The following is a 21,064-nucleotide window of genomic DNA, read 5'->3' on the forward strand; positions in this document are numbered from 1 at the left end:
GGAAACCACGAAATTTTGTACATGCGCCTGGTTTATGTGCACCAGGTCGATAGGGTTTTATCACAATTTTAGCTTATTTATAATTTATTTATTAATTGGGTGTACTGTATAAAAATTCCATTGCACTGTATATGTTAAAGTCAAATATGTATATTTATTAATATATTTTGATGCGAATGCATTTTTTATTAATTGGGAGTACATAAAAACTTAATTTAATTTAAAATATTATACAGTAAAAATTTTCCAAAGTTTTTTTTTATTGTTCACAAAATTAAGGGAAAAAATGTATCAGAAAAGTGAAAACAAAAGCTAAATAAAGCACAATAATTAAGCTATTTTTTATAGTGTATATAAATAGACTTTGATCTCTCTAAGAAACTTGACTTTGACAATGCTGAATTTTCAACCAATTATTTGATAAATTGTATTAAATTGCAGAAAATTTATTGGTTGTATTTAATATAAATTTTAGTGTTTCTTATGAATTCATTCTTAAATTATGGATTATAAAAGTCCAACTCATCTCTCAATTGTCAAATAAATTCATTTTTAATTTTTTGTTAAAATAGATTTTAAACCTTTTAATGTTAGCTAAATAAAATCAAAATCTATGAACTTGCACTTGCATTGCACGCCACAAAGAAAAGAAAAAAAAATTATTAATATAATAATAATAATAATAATAATAATAATAATTGCAGCAGTAGTCATAGGAGGAGAGAGACTCACCAAACACTAGACACCCATTTTAATAGAGGGATCTCAAACTTCCATTGATCACCTTTTCCATGATTTTTCTTATTTTATCTAATTTTATCATCTGTTTTATATTTACCTTCCTCTCAAAAATCAATAGGCCATCCTGCAAATATTGTTTAGAAAAAATTATTTTTTAGTCCCTGAGATTTAACGTAATTAACACTTTTGTCCATCTATTTTGGCGACCCAACACTTAAGTCCCTCACTTTCTTTTCCGTCCAAATTCATAGTCCTTCCGTCCATTTAAACCGTTTGGTCAAAGAGTCAAAGGTGAGAGGTGATAATTTTTTCCAAAAATACCCTTCTCTCAATGTGAAATCCCTATTTTTTTTCCTCTTTCATGTTTTCTCCAGTTGCAGAAAGGGTAGGAAGAAAAAGAAGAAGAAGAAGAAGAAGAAGAAGAAGAAAGAAGAAGAAGAAGAAGAAGAAGAAGAAGAAGAAGAAGAAGAAAGAAGAAGAAGAAGAAGAAGAAGTTGCAGAAAGGGTAGGAAGAAGAAGAAGAAAGAAGAAGAAGAAATTGCAGAAAGGGTAAGAAGAAGAAGAACAAGAAAAAGAAGAAGAAGAAGAAGAAGAAGAAGAAGAAAGAAGAAGAAGAAGAAGAAGAAGAAGAAGAAGTTGCAGAAAGGGTAGGAAAAAGAAGAAGTTGCAGAAAGGGTAGGAAGAAGAAGAAGAAAAAGAAGAAGAAGAGGCATTTAGGTTTGGATTTTGTGATTTTGAAATAGCGGGATTTTTAGTGAGGGTTAATTTTGTCAATTCATGTGTCCCAAACGGCTATTTTAGACGGAAGGACTACGAATTTGGACAGAAAAGAAAGTGAGGGACTTAAGTGTTGGGTCGCCAAAATAGAGGGACAAAAGTGTTAATTACGTTAAATCTCAATGACTAAAAAGTAATTTTTCCTATTGTTTATGAAAGAGTAAAGTAGTAACCTAGGCTACCAAAAAATATTGTCAATATATATATACAGAACACACCTTGGTCACCAAGTCTCTCAGCTAGTGGTAAAGGATGGAATCACATGTGGCTAGACAACTAACCAAGCACATAGCATTACACTCTCTCCTATTCTAATTTAAATGATAAATCATTATGGGAACGACTATTAAATCTTTTTGAAGATTTAACTTAAATATCAAGCTTAAAAGAATCCATCATTTTTTTTTTCTTTTCTCTTTAAGTTGCCGATGCAACTCCTCCACTGTAGTATTTAATCTTATGGCTGCTTTAGTTGCATGTTTACATATTACATTAGTTTGTTATTTTTCCTTGCATAGCACTCTGTTAAGTGCATTTACGTGTTGATTAATCACGGAGTTGGAGTGAGACTTTAGGGACGTGACATGAGTTTTGGAGCATTGCATGACATCTTTATTGTATTTAATCTTCACTTGTTGAATAACAAAATAACATGAGAAAAACAGTGTACGCAGTTATTGCACCAAAAACTGAGTGTCTCTGTTTATCTTCTTCCTCAGATTCATGTGTGTTTGTATCTACAGTGTTTGCATGTGTTTTGCCTAACATTTGGTATCAGAACTTTACTCTTTCTCTTGTATGCCTCAATACATGTCGAGAAGAACCAATTCGCTGTCGAGCTCTGTGAGGATCGGCAGCCGCGATCTTACCGACACGGCGTCATCGCGGAGGATGTCATCGCTAGAAGAGAGTGTTACTCTCCCGTACTCGTTGCTCACCACAAGCAACTATTCGGCATAGAGGTGTATATGGAGGCCCACGGTGTGTGGGAGGTTGTCGCGTTTGACGATTCTGTAGAACCACGCAAAAATAAGATGGCGTTGGCAGTTATCTATTGAGGGATCATTGAGGAGACGCTGCTGTAACTTGGTGCGAAGAACACGCGAAGAATGCGTGGAATCCCTTGAAAACCATGCACCTCGGCGCGGCTCGTTTAAAGGAGGTGAAAGCATAAACTCTGAGATGGGAGTTTGAGAGCCTTCGTATGGACAATAACGAAGCCATTGATGATTTCACCTCCAGGGTGTCTACCGACGTCAACAAGTTGCATGGCCTTGGTGAAAAAGTATGGACAATAACGAAGCCATTGATGATTTCACCTCCAGGGTGTCTACCGACGTCAACAAGTTGCATGGCCTTGGTGAAAAAGTAGACGAGGGGTACATAATGAAAAAGATGTTGCATGCAGTCTCATCAAAATTCTTCCAAATTGCCTCTACAGTTGAGAAGCTAGACTCAGAGAACATGTCGGTGGGCATGATGATTGTGGTGGTCATGGACACGGCCACGGGCATGGCCATGGTGGATCAAAGCATAACCGTGGACGAGGACGTAGCAACGACGAAAATTGGCGCTTTCAGATATTTGATATAAAAAAGGTACGTTGTTTCAATTGCAATGAATTTGGGCACTTTGCATCTAATTGCGAGGCAAACAAGAAGGAACAGAAAGTTCATCGTGCCGAAAAACAAAATGATAATGAGTTTACACTACTAATGGCTACTAATGGCTGAGGCATGTGAGTTATTGCATTTTGATGAGCCGCCATCGATTGAAGTTATGCTGAATGAAGAGAATATTAAACCCAAGTTGGAGAGTGAGGAGGAGTACGAGAGTAGTGTGTGGTACCTTGACAATGGTGCAAACAACCATATGACAGACTGTTAGAAGAATTTTGTTGAACTTGATGAAGCTATCATGGCAAGGTGAGAGAACATTTATAAATTTGTAGAAATTAAATTTCAAGAATTAAAGTGTTGGGTTTTAGAAAGGGTAATTCGGTCATTTTTCTCGTCACTAATAGCATTTTTTACGGAGAGATTCTAATTTTGATGTAATTAAATTTCAGAAATAAAAGTGTTGATTTTGTTAATTATATTATAACTCAAAAATTAAAAAATAATTTTTTTATTACAAAAATTGTCATTTGACGGAGGATCTTTGCCACGGGAGAAGTCTCGTCGGGCATAGAAATCTCTACCAAGCGAGACATGCCGTCTGGCAAATTGCCTATCGCCTGTCGGATTATCAATTGTCGTTGTCGCCTGTCGAATTTAGTTAGATACTAAGAAAACCCAATTGTCAATCCTAGGTTTTCGCTTTCTCCATTTTTTTTTTTTTTAATATACTAATTAAACTAGAGGCAGCAGATAATCATTATTTTTAATAAAAGGAGGGCACCAATCACAATTTATGCAGCGGGTGTTTTTGAGCAATACCGATGGATTTTTTAATTAATAGGGAAGCTAAATTTTATCTTTAGTAAAAAATATATATATAATTTTGTGATTGGAACTTAATTTGGTCCCTTAAATTATTAAATTGCAATCAATTTTAACATCCTTCATTAAAATATAATTGCTAAAAATTCAATTTCTTAAAGTGAAATTCAATGTATATTTATAGGATAAATAGATCAAACATTGTGGTGTTTAGATAACAAGTACATTGAATTTTATTCTTGTTAATAATCGGTTATTTATCGATACTAGTACATATAGTCTCTAAACTTAAAAAATAATTCGGTTATTTTAAGTTTAGATAGTCAAGTTTAATATCATTTACAATATATGGATATATTTGTGTGCGTCGGCTTATATTAGACATACAGCGAGATAATAGGTGTTTATTCAAGAAATGATTCACTCTCTTGAGTAAACAGGGCATAATGTTATGATATTCTAATTGTTCTTGACAAATAAATTTCTTGGTAGTACAGATAAAATTAAAACGAAAGGATATTTCTATTGTAAATCTGGATTGGTCAAGAACTAGAATTAAAATAGTCATGATTCTAAGTATTAGAGTTTAATATTTACCATGATCCTAGCTGGAATCGGAACTTAATGGCGAAGAGACTCTAGTGTGTGGTTAAGATTCTGAAAGGAATGGAACTAATATTCTTTATCAATTATGTAGGAACGAAACTAACATTTTTTATCAATTAGGCAATTGTGGCATGCAATGTTAGGTGTTAACCTCAGCTTGTGGAGCTTAGAGTGGTTCGGATTATCAAGTAACCTCAAGTCCTAAAGATCCAAACTCGAATTATGCAACTCTAAACCTGGTCAACACAACTTCAGTCATGCCGCTCTTCTCCTTTAATCACTGACCACCATGACCAACGGAAACCAAATAGAGGCAATTACTACTCCTAAGTAAGTCGAAAGGGTCTAAAAACCAAATGAAGAACAGAGAGTATACACTGACCAAGGTTTACAAGGGTCAAGAAAACTTGAGATGGAAGAAAAACAGAGATTCAACAATCTAAGCTCATTCATGTGGCCAGATCAGTTGAAGACGACGAACTGGACACCTAAGAAAGGGAAGACCAATCTTCCACAATCGAGTCAGATCATCATCTCCATAGCCAAGAAAGAGCCATCAGATTATCACCACAAACAAGCAATGGAAGGGAGATGCATCCGAGATTCTATTTCACTAGACCATCATTTCCTTCCACCGAATTCAACCTTGAAGAATATAGATCTGAGTCATCACCTGCAAAACCAAAGAAAATCAGAGTAAACAAATCAGAGTAAACAAGCAACACTAGATAAACCATAAAGTAAAACTCCCTCACAGTAATGGCCGCTCGCCAAGAAAATACAAAATCAAGAAATTATGTACACTCTCACCTAGATGAGGAGGGAGACAACCCACATCCGCATAAGGGGGAGAAGCCACCCGCTCGGGAAAGGCAGAGACAGCCGCAAAGACCGGCACAAATGAGGCCTCTTACCTCAAAAAGAAAGAGCGACAATAGAGAGAAAAGCTCCCTCGGATAGAATAATTTTACTCTAAGTATAATTAGTTTAATACGTGTCCTCATTAGTACTTCACTCATATAAAATGCTAAGTTGGCGAAAGAACATAACTTCTCTTTTGCTGAGGGGGCTCCTGGCATATTTAAAAAGATTAGGGTCTATTTTGAACTTTAAAAAAATAAAAATTGTTTTAAAATTTTTAAAAAAATATAGGGCCTCTCTAAAATTTCAAAAAAGTTAGGCCTTAGTAATCTTTTAAAAAATGTAAATTATATTAAGCCACTGATTTTTAATATTTATAATTCAGTCTTATTATCTTTTGTAGGTAATAATAAAGTCCCTGACTTATTACAATTCAGTCCCCCTAAAATTCACAATTCATCATAAATTACAGCTTAAGTTTTTTCTTTTATAGCACTTCTATAAAAGTAGATATTTTATTATATAAATTTCACAGAGCTACAAATTTCACTTTAATCCTTATATTTTTTTCTAAAATTAATAAGAAAATACCATTTTTGGTGCATTATCTTATTTAATTATTATGATATTTTACATAAATTTAATGAGCTAATAAAAAACAATTTGGATATATAGTTTCTAATTTTTTGAAGTTTTTCTAATATCAAAATGAAGCAAGTAAAAAAATTAAAAGCTCGCATAATAAATTTATCAATATAAAAACACAAATATTATCATTTTTTATTTAAAATGTAGTCATCAATCGTTTCTTAATTTAGAATGAAATTTGAAATTATTTGATTTTTTTAAGAATATATAATTCATGTTGGACGAAAAAATTTAATATTTATATTAATTTATGTTTATAAATAAAATTTTAAATTTTTTATGATAAAATAAAATATTTTTGATTAATTATAAACGTAAAAATTAAATTAAATTTAAAAAATTAATAATAAACTACAATATAATTATTATAAGGTTTTATTTAATTAATAAAATAGGGTAAACTGCAATTTAGTCCCTCTAGTTTAGTGAAATACAACTTTTCGTCTCTCTGTTTTAAAAAACCTTCAATTTAATCCTTCGCATTAAAAAAATTGCAAAATAGTCCTTACCGTCAAATTTTCAGTTAACTTTCCATTTATTTTAATGAAAATGACTAAACTACCCTTTAAGTAAAAAAACTCAACCAAACAGTATTCACTTTATCCCAACACAGAAGAAAGAGGAGGAGGAGGAGGATGAGAAAGGATCGGGAAAAGAAGGAGAAGGAGGAGGAGGAGGAGGAAAAAATGAAGAGGAGGAGGAGGAGGAGGAGGAAGATGAAGAGAAAAGGAAGAAGAGGATCGGGAAAAGAAGGAGAAAGACGAGGAGAAAAGGGTAGTTTAATCATTTTTATTAAAATAAATGGAAGGTTAACTGAAAATTTGACGGTATGGACTATTTTGCAGTTTTTTAAAATGTGAAAGATTAAATTGAAGGTTTTTTAAAATAGATGGACGAAAGGTTGTATTTCACTAAACTAGAGGGACTAAATTATAGTTTATCCAATAAAATAATATGTTGATTTACACTTTTTATTCAATAAGTTATGATCGTAAATGTGAAAGTTTAATTTAATTTAGAAAAGTTAATGGTGAATTATAATATAGTCTTTAAAATTTATTTAATTAATAATTTTTTTTTAATTAAAATTTTTTTATCTAATAAATATTTTAAAATGACTCTACATAAAATTTTTACATCGCCACTGGCGGATTATATAAATTTCATTTCAAACAATTAATAATTAAAGTTCCATTATATTTAAGTAAAGGATGTATTATGAAAAAAATTATTAGTAGTTTGTTATTGATTTGAAAAATACATTAAAATTATTTTACAATAATTTTTTATTTACTTTTTAAAAGTGTTAAATAAAAAAATCCATGTGTATAATCATTTATATTTATATTTAATGTTTTAAATTTTAGATAATAAATTTAAATATTTTTAATTTATCACAATTATACTAAATTAAATTTAAAAAAGTTAATAAATTATAATATAATTTTTAAAATTTTATATTATTGATAAAATATATTTTTTTAATTTAAATTTTATATTAAAATTAAAAGTTAATAGTAAAAAAAGTCTCTACTTTTAATTTTATTATAATTACACTCTATACTTTTTTTTCAATTAAAATCTAACTTAATTATTATTTATGCTATTAAAAACTAATAAAATTATCACGTATCGTAACCCTAAATTTTAGAATAAAATTGATAATAATTTAAAATTTTAGAATATAATATAATAATATTAAAAGTATAAAATTTTTTTATAATTATTTATTTTATTAATATTTTTTTAGAAGAGGGATGAATAGAAATTAAATGTAAAATTTCAGATAAATTATATATTCTTTTAAATATTTAACCAAGTCAAACTAAAAAGTCAAATATTTAATCTATATATTATTAATTTTTTAAAATTCATTTTAAATATTAGTATAATTTAAAAAAGTAATAAATTAATATTATATTTGAGAGTTAAAATAATAATTAAAAAAATATCTTAAAAAATATTTTCTTATTTTTAATATTTTCAAACTGAATCATGTTAAATATTATTTCAAATTATTTTTTAATATTTCATAATATATTTAATAAGATTATTTTTTTAAACGATAGTTTTAAAAGTAATATTAAATAGTAAGTATATTAGACAGATTTAAAAAAAAATTTGTTGATAATAATTTTAGTCAAAATAAGATTAAAATAAATTATTATTATTATAAAATTATTGATAAAAATTAAAAATAATAATAATAATAATAGTAATTTTTAAATATATTTAATAATGAAAAGGAATAAATTTTATAAGTCTCCATATGGAATGATAGAGTGAATTTGGTTAAATATTAAAAAAATAAAGTTTAATTGATAAAAAATTAAAAATATAAGATAAAATTATAATAAAAATAAAGTATAGAATTTTTTTTAATTAATTTTAAATTTTATTGACGTGGCATTTGACGTATCAAGTGATGTGACAATTTCATTAGCTTTTCAATTACACAAATATCACTTTTAAAATATCAAATTTTAATTAGTAAAAAATATGAAGTATAATTGTAACAAAATAAAAAATATAAATTTTTTACTATTAACTCTAAAATTAAATATATTTTATATTTACTTTATGTAATATTAAATATATTATATTAAATAAATTTTTATTACAAATAAATTTTTATTATATAAAATATTTATATTTAATATTATAAATTATGTGTATATTTTTTATATTTAAAAAATTTTACTTTTTATTAATAATATTTTAAATAAAATGAAATTACATATTTTAAATTGTGGAGTTTTATTTTTTTATATATTTTAAATTTTTATTAATATATGCGTTATTATATAAAAATGGAAATAAAAAGTGAATAATAAAATTAATAAAAAATAATATTGTTATAATAAAAATATATATTTAAAAATAATTTTATTATTAAATATAACTTTAGACTATATTGTAATTTAATGTTAATTTATATAAATTTAATTAAATTCTCTTTGCTATAATTATGATTTATTATTTAAAATTTAAATAGTTGAATATAAATATAGTTGAATATAAATATAAATTATTATAAACGTTTAAATTTTTTTTATAAAATAATTTTTTTTTAACAATGCAATACCAACGCATTTTTTTAAGACTCAACAAAAAAAAAAATATAAATACAACAAAATCAACAAACAAAGCAAACAATCCAAACTCAACCAAAAAAAAAAAACCCAACAAAAGGCACCCATGCACTCAGCCCAAATCGAGATCGTAGAAATCCACCAACAATTTAGGGCTGAGCATTCGGTCGGTTCGGTTTAAAATCAAACCGAACTGAATAAACTGAAAATCAAAATTTTAATATTTAAGAAAATCGAACCGAACCGATCGAACCGAACCGGTCTGATTCGGTTTGGTTTGATCGATTTCGATTTTTATTAAATTTTTTATTTTTTACACTTTATTTTCAATTTTTTAAAATTTAATTAAAATATTTTAATTTTAATATAATTTAATTTCTCTATGTTATTAAAAATAACATATTATTATCATTAATTGGTTCGGTTTAATTTTTTTAATTTTTTTATTAAAACTGAACCGAACCGAAATAACCGAAATTTTAAAAGTTAGAAAGTAAAATAGAAAAAACCTTGAGTATATAACAAATAGTCATGGAGTATCCATTAAAGAGCGTAATAAAGCTCTTCCACCGATTTCACCCACCATCAATCCGACTAATTTAAATAGAAAATTAAGTTTTTTTTTTTTATTGGAATACCTAATTAAATAGTTTAAATTAGAAAGTAAAATTGAAAAAAAAAATCAATTAAAATGTTTAAATAGCATTTTCTATTTGAGATTCAAATTTCAATAAAGCCTATGGTTTCTAACCTTATAATAATGTTATATAAAACATAAATATAAAAATGAAGGAAAGAACAGAAATCCATTTCCTCAAAACATTAACCAGCAGACACCAGTGGCTACTAGACTAGCTCCTGGCTGCCGCCTTCACTTTCAGCTTTTAACTAGCCATGAAATTGTGATCTTGCACATCAAACCCGTCAACATTTTGGCTGCCATTTTCACATTTAAGAAAAAGAAAGTCTAAACAAAACCCATTTGTAATCTTGTAACTTCTTGCATAGATGACCAATTTTAAAGGGATTTTTACAGAGAAATGATATTCACCGAGCCAACATAATTTACACTAGTAATTTCCAACATCTAATGAAATCAAAATTACAACGGAGCCAAACTCCTACCTAACCAGAAGACTATAAGCCAGGGACTACATACGCTGGGCTGGTCATTAAATTAGTCCTACCATACAAAAAGGGTCATTATATCAGCAATAAGACTACGACACTATATATCATCGCCATCATCTTGATGTTCAACTGATCCAACTCTACCACCTCTTGCCATTTTGTTGCTATCTGATACTCTACCTTCACCACCCATCTCATCATACGGCCGCTTTCTCCATACTCGATCTTGGTCCATTGATTGTCCATGGGAAAATGGATGCTCTCCATCTGCTTTTTACCAAAAAAAAAAGAAAGAACAGAACAGATTGTATTGATTTCACAATCAATAAAATTAATCCATTGCTGCTTTCCAGTGAATAAATCCATTAAAAAGGGAAAATCTATAGCATAATAAGCCCAAGAGGGTAGCAAGATTAGTATTATATTTTCATTCCATCTCACTGATGCTTAACATGGGAAAATATTGACAAGATAAAATAAAAGCAACTTAGGGATTAGGGGAACTTCCAGATAAACATTTGAACCCATTTCTTGCACTGAATTGAAAAAATACTACCAAAGTGACAGAATTGTACACAACTATTACAGTTTAAATCCAAATATCCAAAAACTACAATTAGATGATACAATAGTTATAGAGTGTCTTTGCTGGACACTATAATAGAAACATGTTTATGTGCAATTAGTTATTACCGCTTTCACCATCAGATGCATCTTCAAGCTTTGCAATTGCATCAACTAGTGCTTGTTCATGTTCCTGCATCAAAGAGAGCTTAAGAATCCTGCATTGTTAACACTACAGGCCTATACAAGATACTCGTTTCTTACTTTAAGCACTTTCTTTGCTTTCTCAATTTCCATTGGATCTGGATGGTTAGTGCCAAAAACTTTTTCCACCTGTACAGAATCATGAAATTAGAGAAGTGTTCTATTCAGTTTGAAGGAGTGCTCTAGCTACCATCTTACCTCCTTGATTAGAGTATCTGTGTGAAGTATCTCAATATCCCCTAAAGCCTTTTTTCCAATACCATTTTGTGATAATGGAATATCTTTTCTAGACGGTCCCTTCATAGTCCCTCTACCTCTTCCTGCACCAGCAAGTGCCCCACCACGAGCCATAGCTTTCTTATTCCCACGACCAGGACCAGGACCAGGACCAGACCGACTACCTCTATGAAAAATTCCCGGGTTCTCACCCTCCCACCTAATATCTTCAGGAGATATCTGCCAATTAAAATATACATATAAATATGAAAAAAAAAGATCTATTTTGACATGAAATGGATATATCCATAAATCTAAAACTCTTACTTATATTTATGAGATGAAAAAATATGGCAAAACCTTTACCAAAAATCAATTCACGCAGAAATGGATTGGTACTGCGGTAGCCCTTTGGTTATGTATTGGAGCAACATTACCTATTGATAAATCCCTAACTTTAGGTCTTTTTCAAATTGATTCAATTGTAAAATAAATACAAAGTAGAATGTTGCTATGAGGAGACATTTAGGAGATGAGTTGTAAATCCAAAAGGGAAGAAAATAGATGGGTAATTGCATAAGAGACAGAGGATCATAAGAATATGAACTGTTATCTGTTCTCCTACAAACTAGCAACCCCTATACTGAATAGGAAGGTGGGGTGTTTGGTGCATGCATGTATGAGAGAAAAAGACATGAAAGGAGTCGTCAGAGGAAGCAGAGCATTCTAAAATATGTCCCATAAAAAGCACCAACAGGAAATAAATCATATGATACTTAAAAATGTCCTAATCCAATTTGTCCGCAGGTATAGACAATGAAGCGCTTACAAACCAAGCAAACTTAAGATATATGGATTTACCTTGAAGATGCTGGAATTCAGTAATTATTTATCAAAACCCCAAAATTATGTTGACATATCATAATGTAAATCCCCCAAAACATCCATCATATCAAAGCTGAACATTCAACAAGAAATTTAATGTGTCAATAATATAAAGAACCAGAGCACGCTCCTTCCTCAACTCAACCCACCCCCCACCCCCCCCACCAAAAAAAAAAAAGAAGAAAAAGTTTTAATATATAAAATGAAGAAAAAACAATGAAATTTCATTTCAATGGATATTTAGATCTAACTTTTGCAATAGATGTGTCAATATTATGCTAACTAGTAGAAGGTTAATCACAGATAAAATGAAATCAATTATGTTGCACGCTTACTCCATGTGTAAGTAAAGGGAACCATGTAATTTAAAGTTATTAGTCCATAGGAACATGAAACGAATTTTACCTCTTTCAGATTAACCCATTCCCATGTTTCATCCACTGTATTAATATCATAAACCAAGGCATGCCTCCCCTGTCATATGCAAACAGAAAAATCAAGAGATGCCCAACAACCATGCGAAACTGTGTACTCAATATCAAATAAAAAGCACCTCAACTGGATTGTAGTCGGTTATAACAGCCTGATAATATTGGTTATCTTCGGGCCACCGAGTCCAGACTTTCCTTCCAATCAATGGATCATAACTGGTAGCTTCTGCAGGTTCATTTGGGGCAAATGCACCTGAAGAACTCCGAATAGCAGCTTGTGCTCTTCCAGTCAAACCTGTAGAAGTGTACTGCATGGACTTCATTGAAGGTGCAGTAGAGAATATGTTGCATTAAAATCTGAAGGTAATAATAAATAACAAAACATAAATAAAATAATCATTTTCTTGGCACTGCAAAATTATTTAACTTACTGATTTGGGTTTCTTGCTTCTAGGCCCTGGTGGAGGTCCCCGTCTCAGGGCTGATGAAGATGGTTGCGCAGATGGCAAAGCAGGAGAAGGTGCACCTATGGACAATGAAGCGACCGATTGTGATGCTTTCGGTTTCTTGCGGGATGCTGAAACAGTAGGACTAGGTGTGGGATCATGAGCAGGCTGGGCTGTGCTCAGCATGCCAGGTTGAAGCCCGTTTGTCTTTCTCCATTCCCTAGCATCATAATATATTACACTTTCCCATTAAAGAACAATACTTACCATAAATTATGTCTTTGGAAAAAGCTGCTCAGCTGAACATGCCATGAAATAATTAGACCTTATTCTGCGGATCATGTCATCAGCATTAACCCTGGATAAGAGCTCCCTGTGCTCCTCATCTGATACCCTTAACTCTTTCCTGAGTTCTGTAATTAAACTCTCCTTTTCCTGGAAAACAAAGATACAAAGCACATTCAAATTTGTTTAATATGTAAATATGGAAGGTACAATATAATAGAAACATGCAATAAGGTACCCATGTGATGGCATCAGATTGTGCTTTAAATGCCCGTAGGACAGAAGTGTACGCTTCCTGCTCAATGTTGTGTATTTGAGTTTCCATATCACTATGAACCCTTGGTAATGAAGAAGAACCAACTGCTGTAGATCTTCCATTCCCAGCAGGTCGTACCCCACTCTGGAATCTATTTCGATGAGATGGTGGAAGATCATCATCAGTACCTATCATTAAAATGATAAGAATGCAGCATGTTAAACTTTCACTGCATAATAAATGAAGATAACAACCCCCCCTGCAAAGGCAAACAAGATGCACACACATGCACATATATATAAATAAAGAAATTATGTAAAACTGAAGTAAATAAACCTCAAGTTTAATGAGTATATAAACATTGTCAATACATTAAAGCTCTAGTTTATTTAATAGATTCCAGGTTGTACTGCTTAATCCTTTTCAATTTTAAATAATGAAATTATAACGATTAGTGCCAACAATAAAATGGCAATATCAGCATTGTCATTTTCAAATACAATAAAGCTCTAGCTAATGTAATGGCTTCCAGGTTGTATTGTACTGCTTATTCCCTTTCAACAATAGCACGACTCTATCAACAATAATATATAATAGCTCCCAGGTTGCACTACTTCCACTAAAAAAAAAGTTTATAATGCTGCTCTTCATATTTCTTATTTAGTGGTTTTCAATATGAGACTCCTCCGATGAAAAAAAAACCTTATCCTTTCACATTGGATGGTAAGATTTGAAACCAAAAATTAGTTTGACCAAGTCCTATTGTTTAATGCTTGAACTAAATCCCAGATACAGGCAAATTGTAAGGTTATTGGCTCATGAACCCAACTTCATACCACCATTATCAACATTCAAGGATAGGAGTGAGTATCAGAAAAGAGAAGAAGGGAAACTAGGAGGAGCCAGAAGAAAGGAAGAGAACAGAAAAGAGTTGAGAAGAAAAGAGCAAATAGTAGAAAGAAAATATGATTGGTTATTCGTTAATAATATATCTGGACACTTGCATTGTATCTTGTATTTATACTCGTGATACAGAATTCCAGATGGCCTGTTTGACTTAATAAGCAAACTAATGACTGCCAACTAACTGCCTCACTAGCCACTTGACTCAGCTCATTTATACGGCAACTTCAGTCACAACAGCATCATGCAAAAGCAGTACAATATTGTGATTACAAAACCGAGACATCCTGGGTCAAGAAAAAGGTTCATCTGGTATAAGCACATAGAAGAATGTGCTAGGACATGCCATCTCACAGATTAATGTATTGAACCATCAAAATATGACCCCCAAGAGCAATCCATAGAGTTTTCTTAAACCAACTTTTTACCACAGAGATAGAAGCTCCAAACTTTCTCATTATCACCAAGAAAAACTAGACATTGATCTCAGAATCTCACGCATCATTTACAATATTGAACTAATAATCTAGTTTAGGAGCTTAAACATCCTATACGTAGTGCCTTCTACTTTGGACCTTATATCAACAGTGAACTATAATCCATCAAAGGTCATAAAATACATGAGCAAGTTAAATTATAAAAATCAAAACCTTAATTAACTCACCACTACTATCAGAAAGCCCATAGTCCATTGCAACTCTTCAAAAACTCTTGCAACCACTAGAAATGAACTCGGCAAACATAAAAAAGGGGGATAATCTTCAAAAACCCGCGTAACAAAAACCTGAAAAGAAATAAAAACAAGTAATCGATAATGAATTTCCCATTTGAACTTAAATGATAAATCTTGCCCTACTGCAAGCAACTAAGCTCCTGGAAACTCCACAAAACTATAAAATTCACGACGCACGATCACAAGCTCAGTTCCACATATCTTACGAATTACTAGAAGAACACCAGCCCTAGTAAAGCCAAAATAAAAATAAATTCAACAAATTAAAAGCCTAATTCCCAAAATAAAGCTCCTAAAATCTTCCGAAACCACCAAACTCAAACACAGAAAAAAAAATCCATCATAAACTCACCACGACTATCCACGGTCTGAAAGTCCATCGAAACTTTTCCAAACCCTAAAATACTCAGTAACCCCTGAAATCACTTTTTTTTTTAAAAAAAAAAAAGAAAGAACTGCCAGCACCTCGCGGCAGTCAAAAAACTACAAAAATTTTGGCTAAAATCGTTCGAATTTGTAGCGTGAAGAGATACCACTTGGTCCAAATTAGCGAATTCGAAGGTCAGAAACACGCATCAGAAAGAGTCGAACTTTGAGCAGTCCGCAGCATTCAAAACCCGATAAATTTACAGCCAATCCTCTGCTATCCAAGCGAAAATATAATCTTCAAAGCAGCAAAAAACGAACAATACGATGCTTCAAACTTGGAATTTTGAGCCCTCCACACCAATTTTGAAGATGTACGTTGAGTACATCGAATTAAGAGGGGTAGCTGCCGCTTTGAAAGATCCAGGAAGTAATTTTGACGGAAATTTGAGGACTGAAGAAGAAATTTGAGCGTAAATTCAGAAAAAAAAAAAAAAAAGATTTGATTGAGCAAGGACAAAGATGAGTGCGGGTTCTATGACAGAGGGAACGCGGACTTGAAAGGCTTATCGTCGCGCTTTTTGTTTTATTTTTGTTAGTTAATAGTTGATTTTGAGTTCCGCGGCTGCCATTGGGAAACGATGCCGTTAGATGCTCTGTAAGAAGAAGAGGGGCGTCGTTGACATGCAAAAATAACTTAATAATTATATAATTTATTTTTATAATTAATATATAATGATTAGAAAATAATATAATGGTAATTATTTTTTTAAACAATATTATGATTATTATTTCAAAAAAATCCTATTAAATCTAAATTGGCTAAAAAAATTAATACTTAAATTTTCTTTAATTAATTTTTATTATAGAAATTCATTATTAAGGGAAAAACAGCTTCAGCTGAAAAAACAATATTTTCAATGAGATTTAATAACATCAATTAACAACAAAAAAAAAAAAATTGCAGTTAATTTTATTAATTTTTGGTAATAAATTTTAATGTTAATTTTTTACTATTAATTTTTAGTAACTAAAATTTTTATTTAAAAAATAAATTGTTTTAATATTAATTTGAATTTATATTAAAAATCATCCTTTATATTTTATTAATTTTATAATATTAATTATTGATGAATGTTATTTGGTTCAAATTAAAAAAATTGACTGAATCAAATTAATTTAAAATTTTGATTTGATTTTTTATTCATTTTGATTCGATTCGATTCGATTTTTAATTTCAAAAATTTTGGTTATTTCGATTCATTTTAGTTTTGATTTTGAAAAAAATTAAAAAAATTAAATCGAACTGATAATAATATATTATTTTCAATAATATTAGATTATATTAAAATTAAAATATTTCAATTAAATTTTAAAATGTTAAAAATAAAGTATAAAAAATAAAAAATTTATTAAAAATTTAAATCGATCAAATTAAATCGAATAAATTAAATTATATCAATTCGATTTGATTTAATTTTTTACTAAAATCAATTCAGTTTAATTTTTATAAATACTAAAATTTTTATTTTTATTTTTATTTTATTTGATTCAATTCAATTTTAAAACGAATCGACGGAATGGTATAATAAATATTATTAATTAACTTAAATTATCTCTCTATTGCAATAAAATTATATTTTAAAAGTTCTTTTTTCTTCTTATTTTATTATTTAATAATTTTTAGCATAATAAATTAAAATTGAAAACTTTGTGCGATTCCTTTTAAATTTAAATTTCTAATGAAAAAACGCGTATTAATAGTTGACGTGATATATATAATAGAATTTTTTATTATTTTTAAGTGGAACTTATAATACGTTTAGAATTTATATAATTACATAAAAAAATAACTTAATATATATTAATTATTTTAATTAAAGATAAATTAATTAAAAATCAAGTTTCGTTTTTGTCAAATTAAAGAGAAGCTCACAAAATCCCTAATTTTCAAATTGAAAATTTTTTTAGTTGAGGTAGAGAAAGAGGAAGTCATTAGTATGATAAACATGGGAGAAAGCACACAAGCAAGCCTAACATCAATTTGTTCAACCCACAAACACACACAAGCAAGATGGATTTGTTAATTCAGTGTTGAGACATTCAGGTAGGAAGAAGAGGACAGATGATTCTGGAACTTCCAGGATCTGCAACGTGAGATTGAGTTAGTGATTTAGTGTGAATGAGGTTGATATCAAACCTATTCTGGTTTGGAACAGGAGGTTCAATTTAAAACGGTCTAAGGTGTCGATATGATTTTAAAGCCATTAAGATTTTGATTTTAATTAAATTTAAATTATAAACGATTAATTTAATTTTTATTTTTTAAAAAATAAAATATAAATAAATAAATATATCATCATTTTTTTAAAATAGAAATTGGGATTAGAAGTGTAGAACAAAACTATTCAGATTTACTCATATACACTTATCACCAATCTAAACCCGTGGGTTTCTAAATATTATTAAATATATATTTTATTAAATAAATAAATTGTTACGTGATATAAAAAATAAAATAATATACATATAATATAAAGTAGAATGATATTACACTTAAATGTAAATAATATTTTTTAAAATTAAAATAAAATAAAATTTAATTATTTAATAATTTAATTTATTTATACATCAATTTTAAGTGATATAATTTTTTAAAATAATTTATTTACAGCATGCACAGAGAATGATTGAGATATGAAAGAGTGAGTGGAACCAGGATCTATAAGAATGTGTGCATCTTTATCAAAAATATTTAACATACCAGTCACCACCTTTGGAGATGCTTGTGCCTCCTCCTGTGTCATAGCAAAAACTCTGGCCTATGTGCGAGGTCTACCAGGTTGCATCATTGGTCTAGACTGAGAAGATGAAGTAGCTCCACTGGCTTTGCTTGTACTAGGCCCAGCTTGTGCTGTAGGTACACCCTGTGATGGTGTCATACCATACTTTAGATTCTAAGGTGCCACTGATCCTTGCTGAGAACCACTATCTCTAGCTATCAACAATGGGCAATCTTTCTTAAAATGCCCCGAAGAACCACATTCAAAACAACCCTTATCGAATTTTCTGCACTTCCCAGCATGATATTTACCACAAGTGATACATTGAGGAAAATGTCTCTTCTTTTGTTCAAACCCAAAATTATATCCTTGCCCATATTTCTGTGCCCCAAAGGAACTACCCACTGGTTGTGCTACTAAACTCTGACTAAACTGTGGTCGAGTAACCTGCTGCTCTGTATTGACAAAAAAACCTCTAACACTACCATTGTATTTAGTTTTGGACTAAAATGAACTGCTCCCTCTTTTAGCTAGTCTTTCTCTGAACTCTTGTGAACCCTGCATATGCTTTCTACTCATCTTCTGCTCATACTCTTTCTCTTCTTGCTTAACTTTTTTAAGGTTCAAGGTTGCTTCCACCAACTCTCTAAAATTATTACCTCTGAATCAGGTCATAGATGATCTGATATTGACATATAGACCATGTCTGAATCTATCACATTTAGCTTCCTCAGAAGGCAATATATCTGAAACAAAGCAATAGAGGTCTTCAAACTTGTCAACATACTCTCTTATTGAGAGGCTTCCTTGAAACAACCTGAAAAAGGCATCCCATTTTCCCTTTCTGTAACTTCCTGACAAATACTCCTGGCGAAATTCATATATAAATTGATCCCAAGTCAATCAGACTCCATGTCTGCGACGTATGCCATCAAACCAACTATCAGCCTTACCCTGAAGCAATCCATGTACATTGTCTACCTTATATGGATCAGTCAGCTTCATTAGTTCAAACACTTTTATCACTTTCTTTGACCATTTATTTGCAGTGTCAGCATCAGAAGAACCCTCAAAATCATAAGCCCCTAAACGTCTAGCACGATCCACTATCTCCCATGGATCTCTAGGTTTTGCTGTAACAGCTGCTGTAACTACTTGTGCCACAAAAGCACCCAAGTCTGCATTTATCTAAAAAGGATTGTCTAGTGCTACAGGTGGAACAAGAGGTGGAGCTGCAGGTGCGACAGGAGGTGCAACTGCAGGTGCCAAGGGAGGCGATGGTGCAGTCGGATATGCCCCTGATTCAGCACCATGAGAAACATAATCTCTATGCCCTTCTCTGCTCTCAGGTAGATCATGATCTGCCACCCCTTCTAGAGGTGGAGGTGTAACTGTAGGATCCCTATGAGGTCGACCAATATCAGCTAATCTAGCTATACGAACACCACGGCCTCGACTTCTATTACTTACTCTAGGCGGCATTGTCCTACAAACAAAAATACGAAAAGAATTATCAGAATATAATTAAGAATACTAACTTAAAAAAACTCTACAGAATCTATAAACCTAAGCTCTAATACCAAAAATTGTCACACCCATTCTCTAATCTGTAGAGACAGATATGACTCGAAAAACTGACAGAATTTCCCTGAATATATACATATATATATATATATATATATATATATATATATATATATAAATACGTATAACCTGCTGTAACTTTAAAATATTAAACATGAAAGAGAGGACTGATAGCTGGTCTAGTCAATCCATAATATATTTGCACTAAATAATACACATTCAGCACTTGAATATACAATCTATACATTATCTTCCAAAATTGCAAAAAGAAGTTACAAGGGACTTAAGATTGGCCCGACCTCCACTAGACTCTGAGCATACGAAGTGCAAGAAAGGACAAAACTAGGAGATATAAACTGCTGAGAGTGGATCACCCAAAAGGATCTGTAATAATAAAAATATAAGGGGTGAGTACAAACTACCCAGTGAGCGGATAATTAAATAACAAATGGGAAAAGATAAAGTTTAGGTATTTAATAGTATCAAATACTTAGCTAAAATAAGTCAGCTGAATAAATACAGTTTAATTCAATCAATATAAAATAAGCTGAATATAAATTGCTAAGATTTCACTGCTGGATAATAAATCCAAAAATCATAAATATAAAAAATAAAATCTGCATACACTCATAACATGTTCCCTGTAGATAATGCTGGCATTTCAGGTGTGATAAAATAATGACAGCCTGAGAGCAATGCTGGCATCTTAGGCTCTATGATGACAATTTTGGCCTAATAGCTAATAAAATACTAGTCATACACATGTGCAGAGCTACCCCAAAGGGTGACCACCTGACATACGCCCCAAAGGCTATTTGTATATCAAGAGTTGTCCCAAAGACAGTATAAATATATGTTAAGCTGAAAATAAATCACCTGTCATCAAGGTGTTATCTATTTGGTGCATATACAGAGTGTATTCGGCTATTTATTCAGCTGTGCTTTAAATTCAATTTTCATTCATTAAAGAAATATAAATTCTTTTTATCCTTTCCCATTTTAAATAAACAAAATAACATATACATATATAAATATATTTAAGAAAAATATCAATATTATATATTTATCCACTCACCAGTACTGGAGACAAAATAACCTTAGGTCGTAGGAG

General features: G+C 30.6%; 1 protein-coding gene across 8 annotated transcripts; it reads right to left on the bottom strand.

Annotated features, from left to right (window-relative positions):
- Nucleotides 1-10,147: 10,147 nt before the first annotated feature.
- Nucleotides 10,148-16,154, bottom strand: LOC110603640 (protein EMSY-LIKE 3). Of its 8 annotated transcripts, none has more exons than XM_021741449.2 (11): nt 15,573-16,154; nt 15,152-15,271; nt 13,567-13,772; nt 13,369-13,478; nt 13,029-13,263; nt 12,720-12,905; nt 12,572-12,640; nt 11,264-11,521; nt 11,126-11,194; nt 10,991-11,054; nt 10,148-10,567 (listed from the first exon to the last, which is right to left on the bottom strand). In XM_021741449.2, the coding sequence occupies exons 2-11, from the start codon at nt 15,177-15,179 to the stop codon at nt 10,395-10,397; spliced, it is 1,398 nt and encodes a 465-aa protein (XP_021597141.1). In that variant the 5' UTR covers nt 15,180-15,271; nt 15,573-16,154; the 3' UTR covers nt 10,148-10,394. The 8 variants fall into 8 exon arrangements, with proteins under 8 accessions (XP_021597141.1, XP_021597139.1, XP_021597142.1 ...); XM_021741447.2 differs by having other exon boundaries at nt 12,720-12,914; nt 15,754-16,152; XM_021741450.2 differs by having other exon boundaries at nt 10,148-10,564; nt 15,573-16,152.
- Between the last annotated feature and the right edge of the window lie 4,910 nt (nt 16,155-21,064).

This window comes from Manihot esculenta, chromosome 16, assembly GCF_001659605.2.
Source record: "Manihot esculenta cultivar AM560-2 chromosome 16, M.esculenta_v8, whole genome shotgun sequence".
In the NCBI taxonomy this organism is placed as follows: Eukaryota; Viridiplantae; Streptophyta; class Magnoliopsida; order Malpighiales; family Euphorbiaceae; genus Manihot; species Manihot esculenta.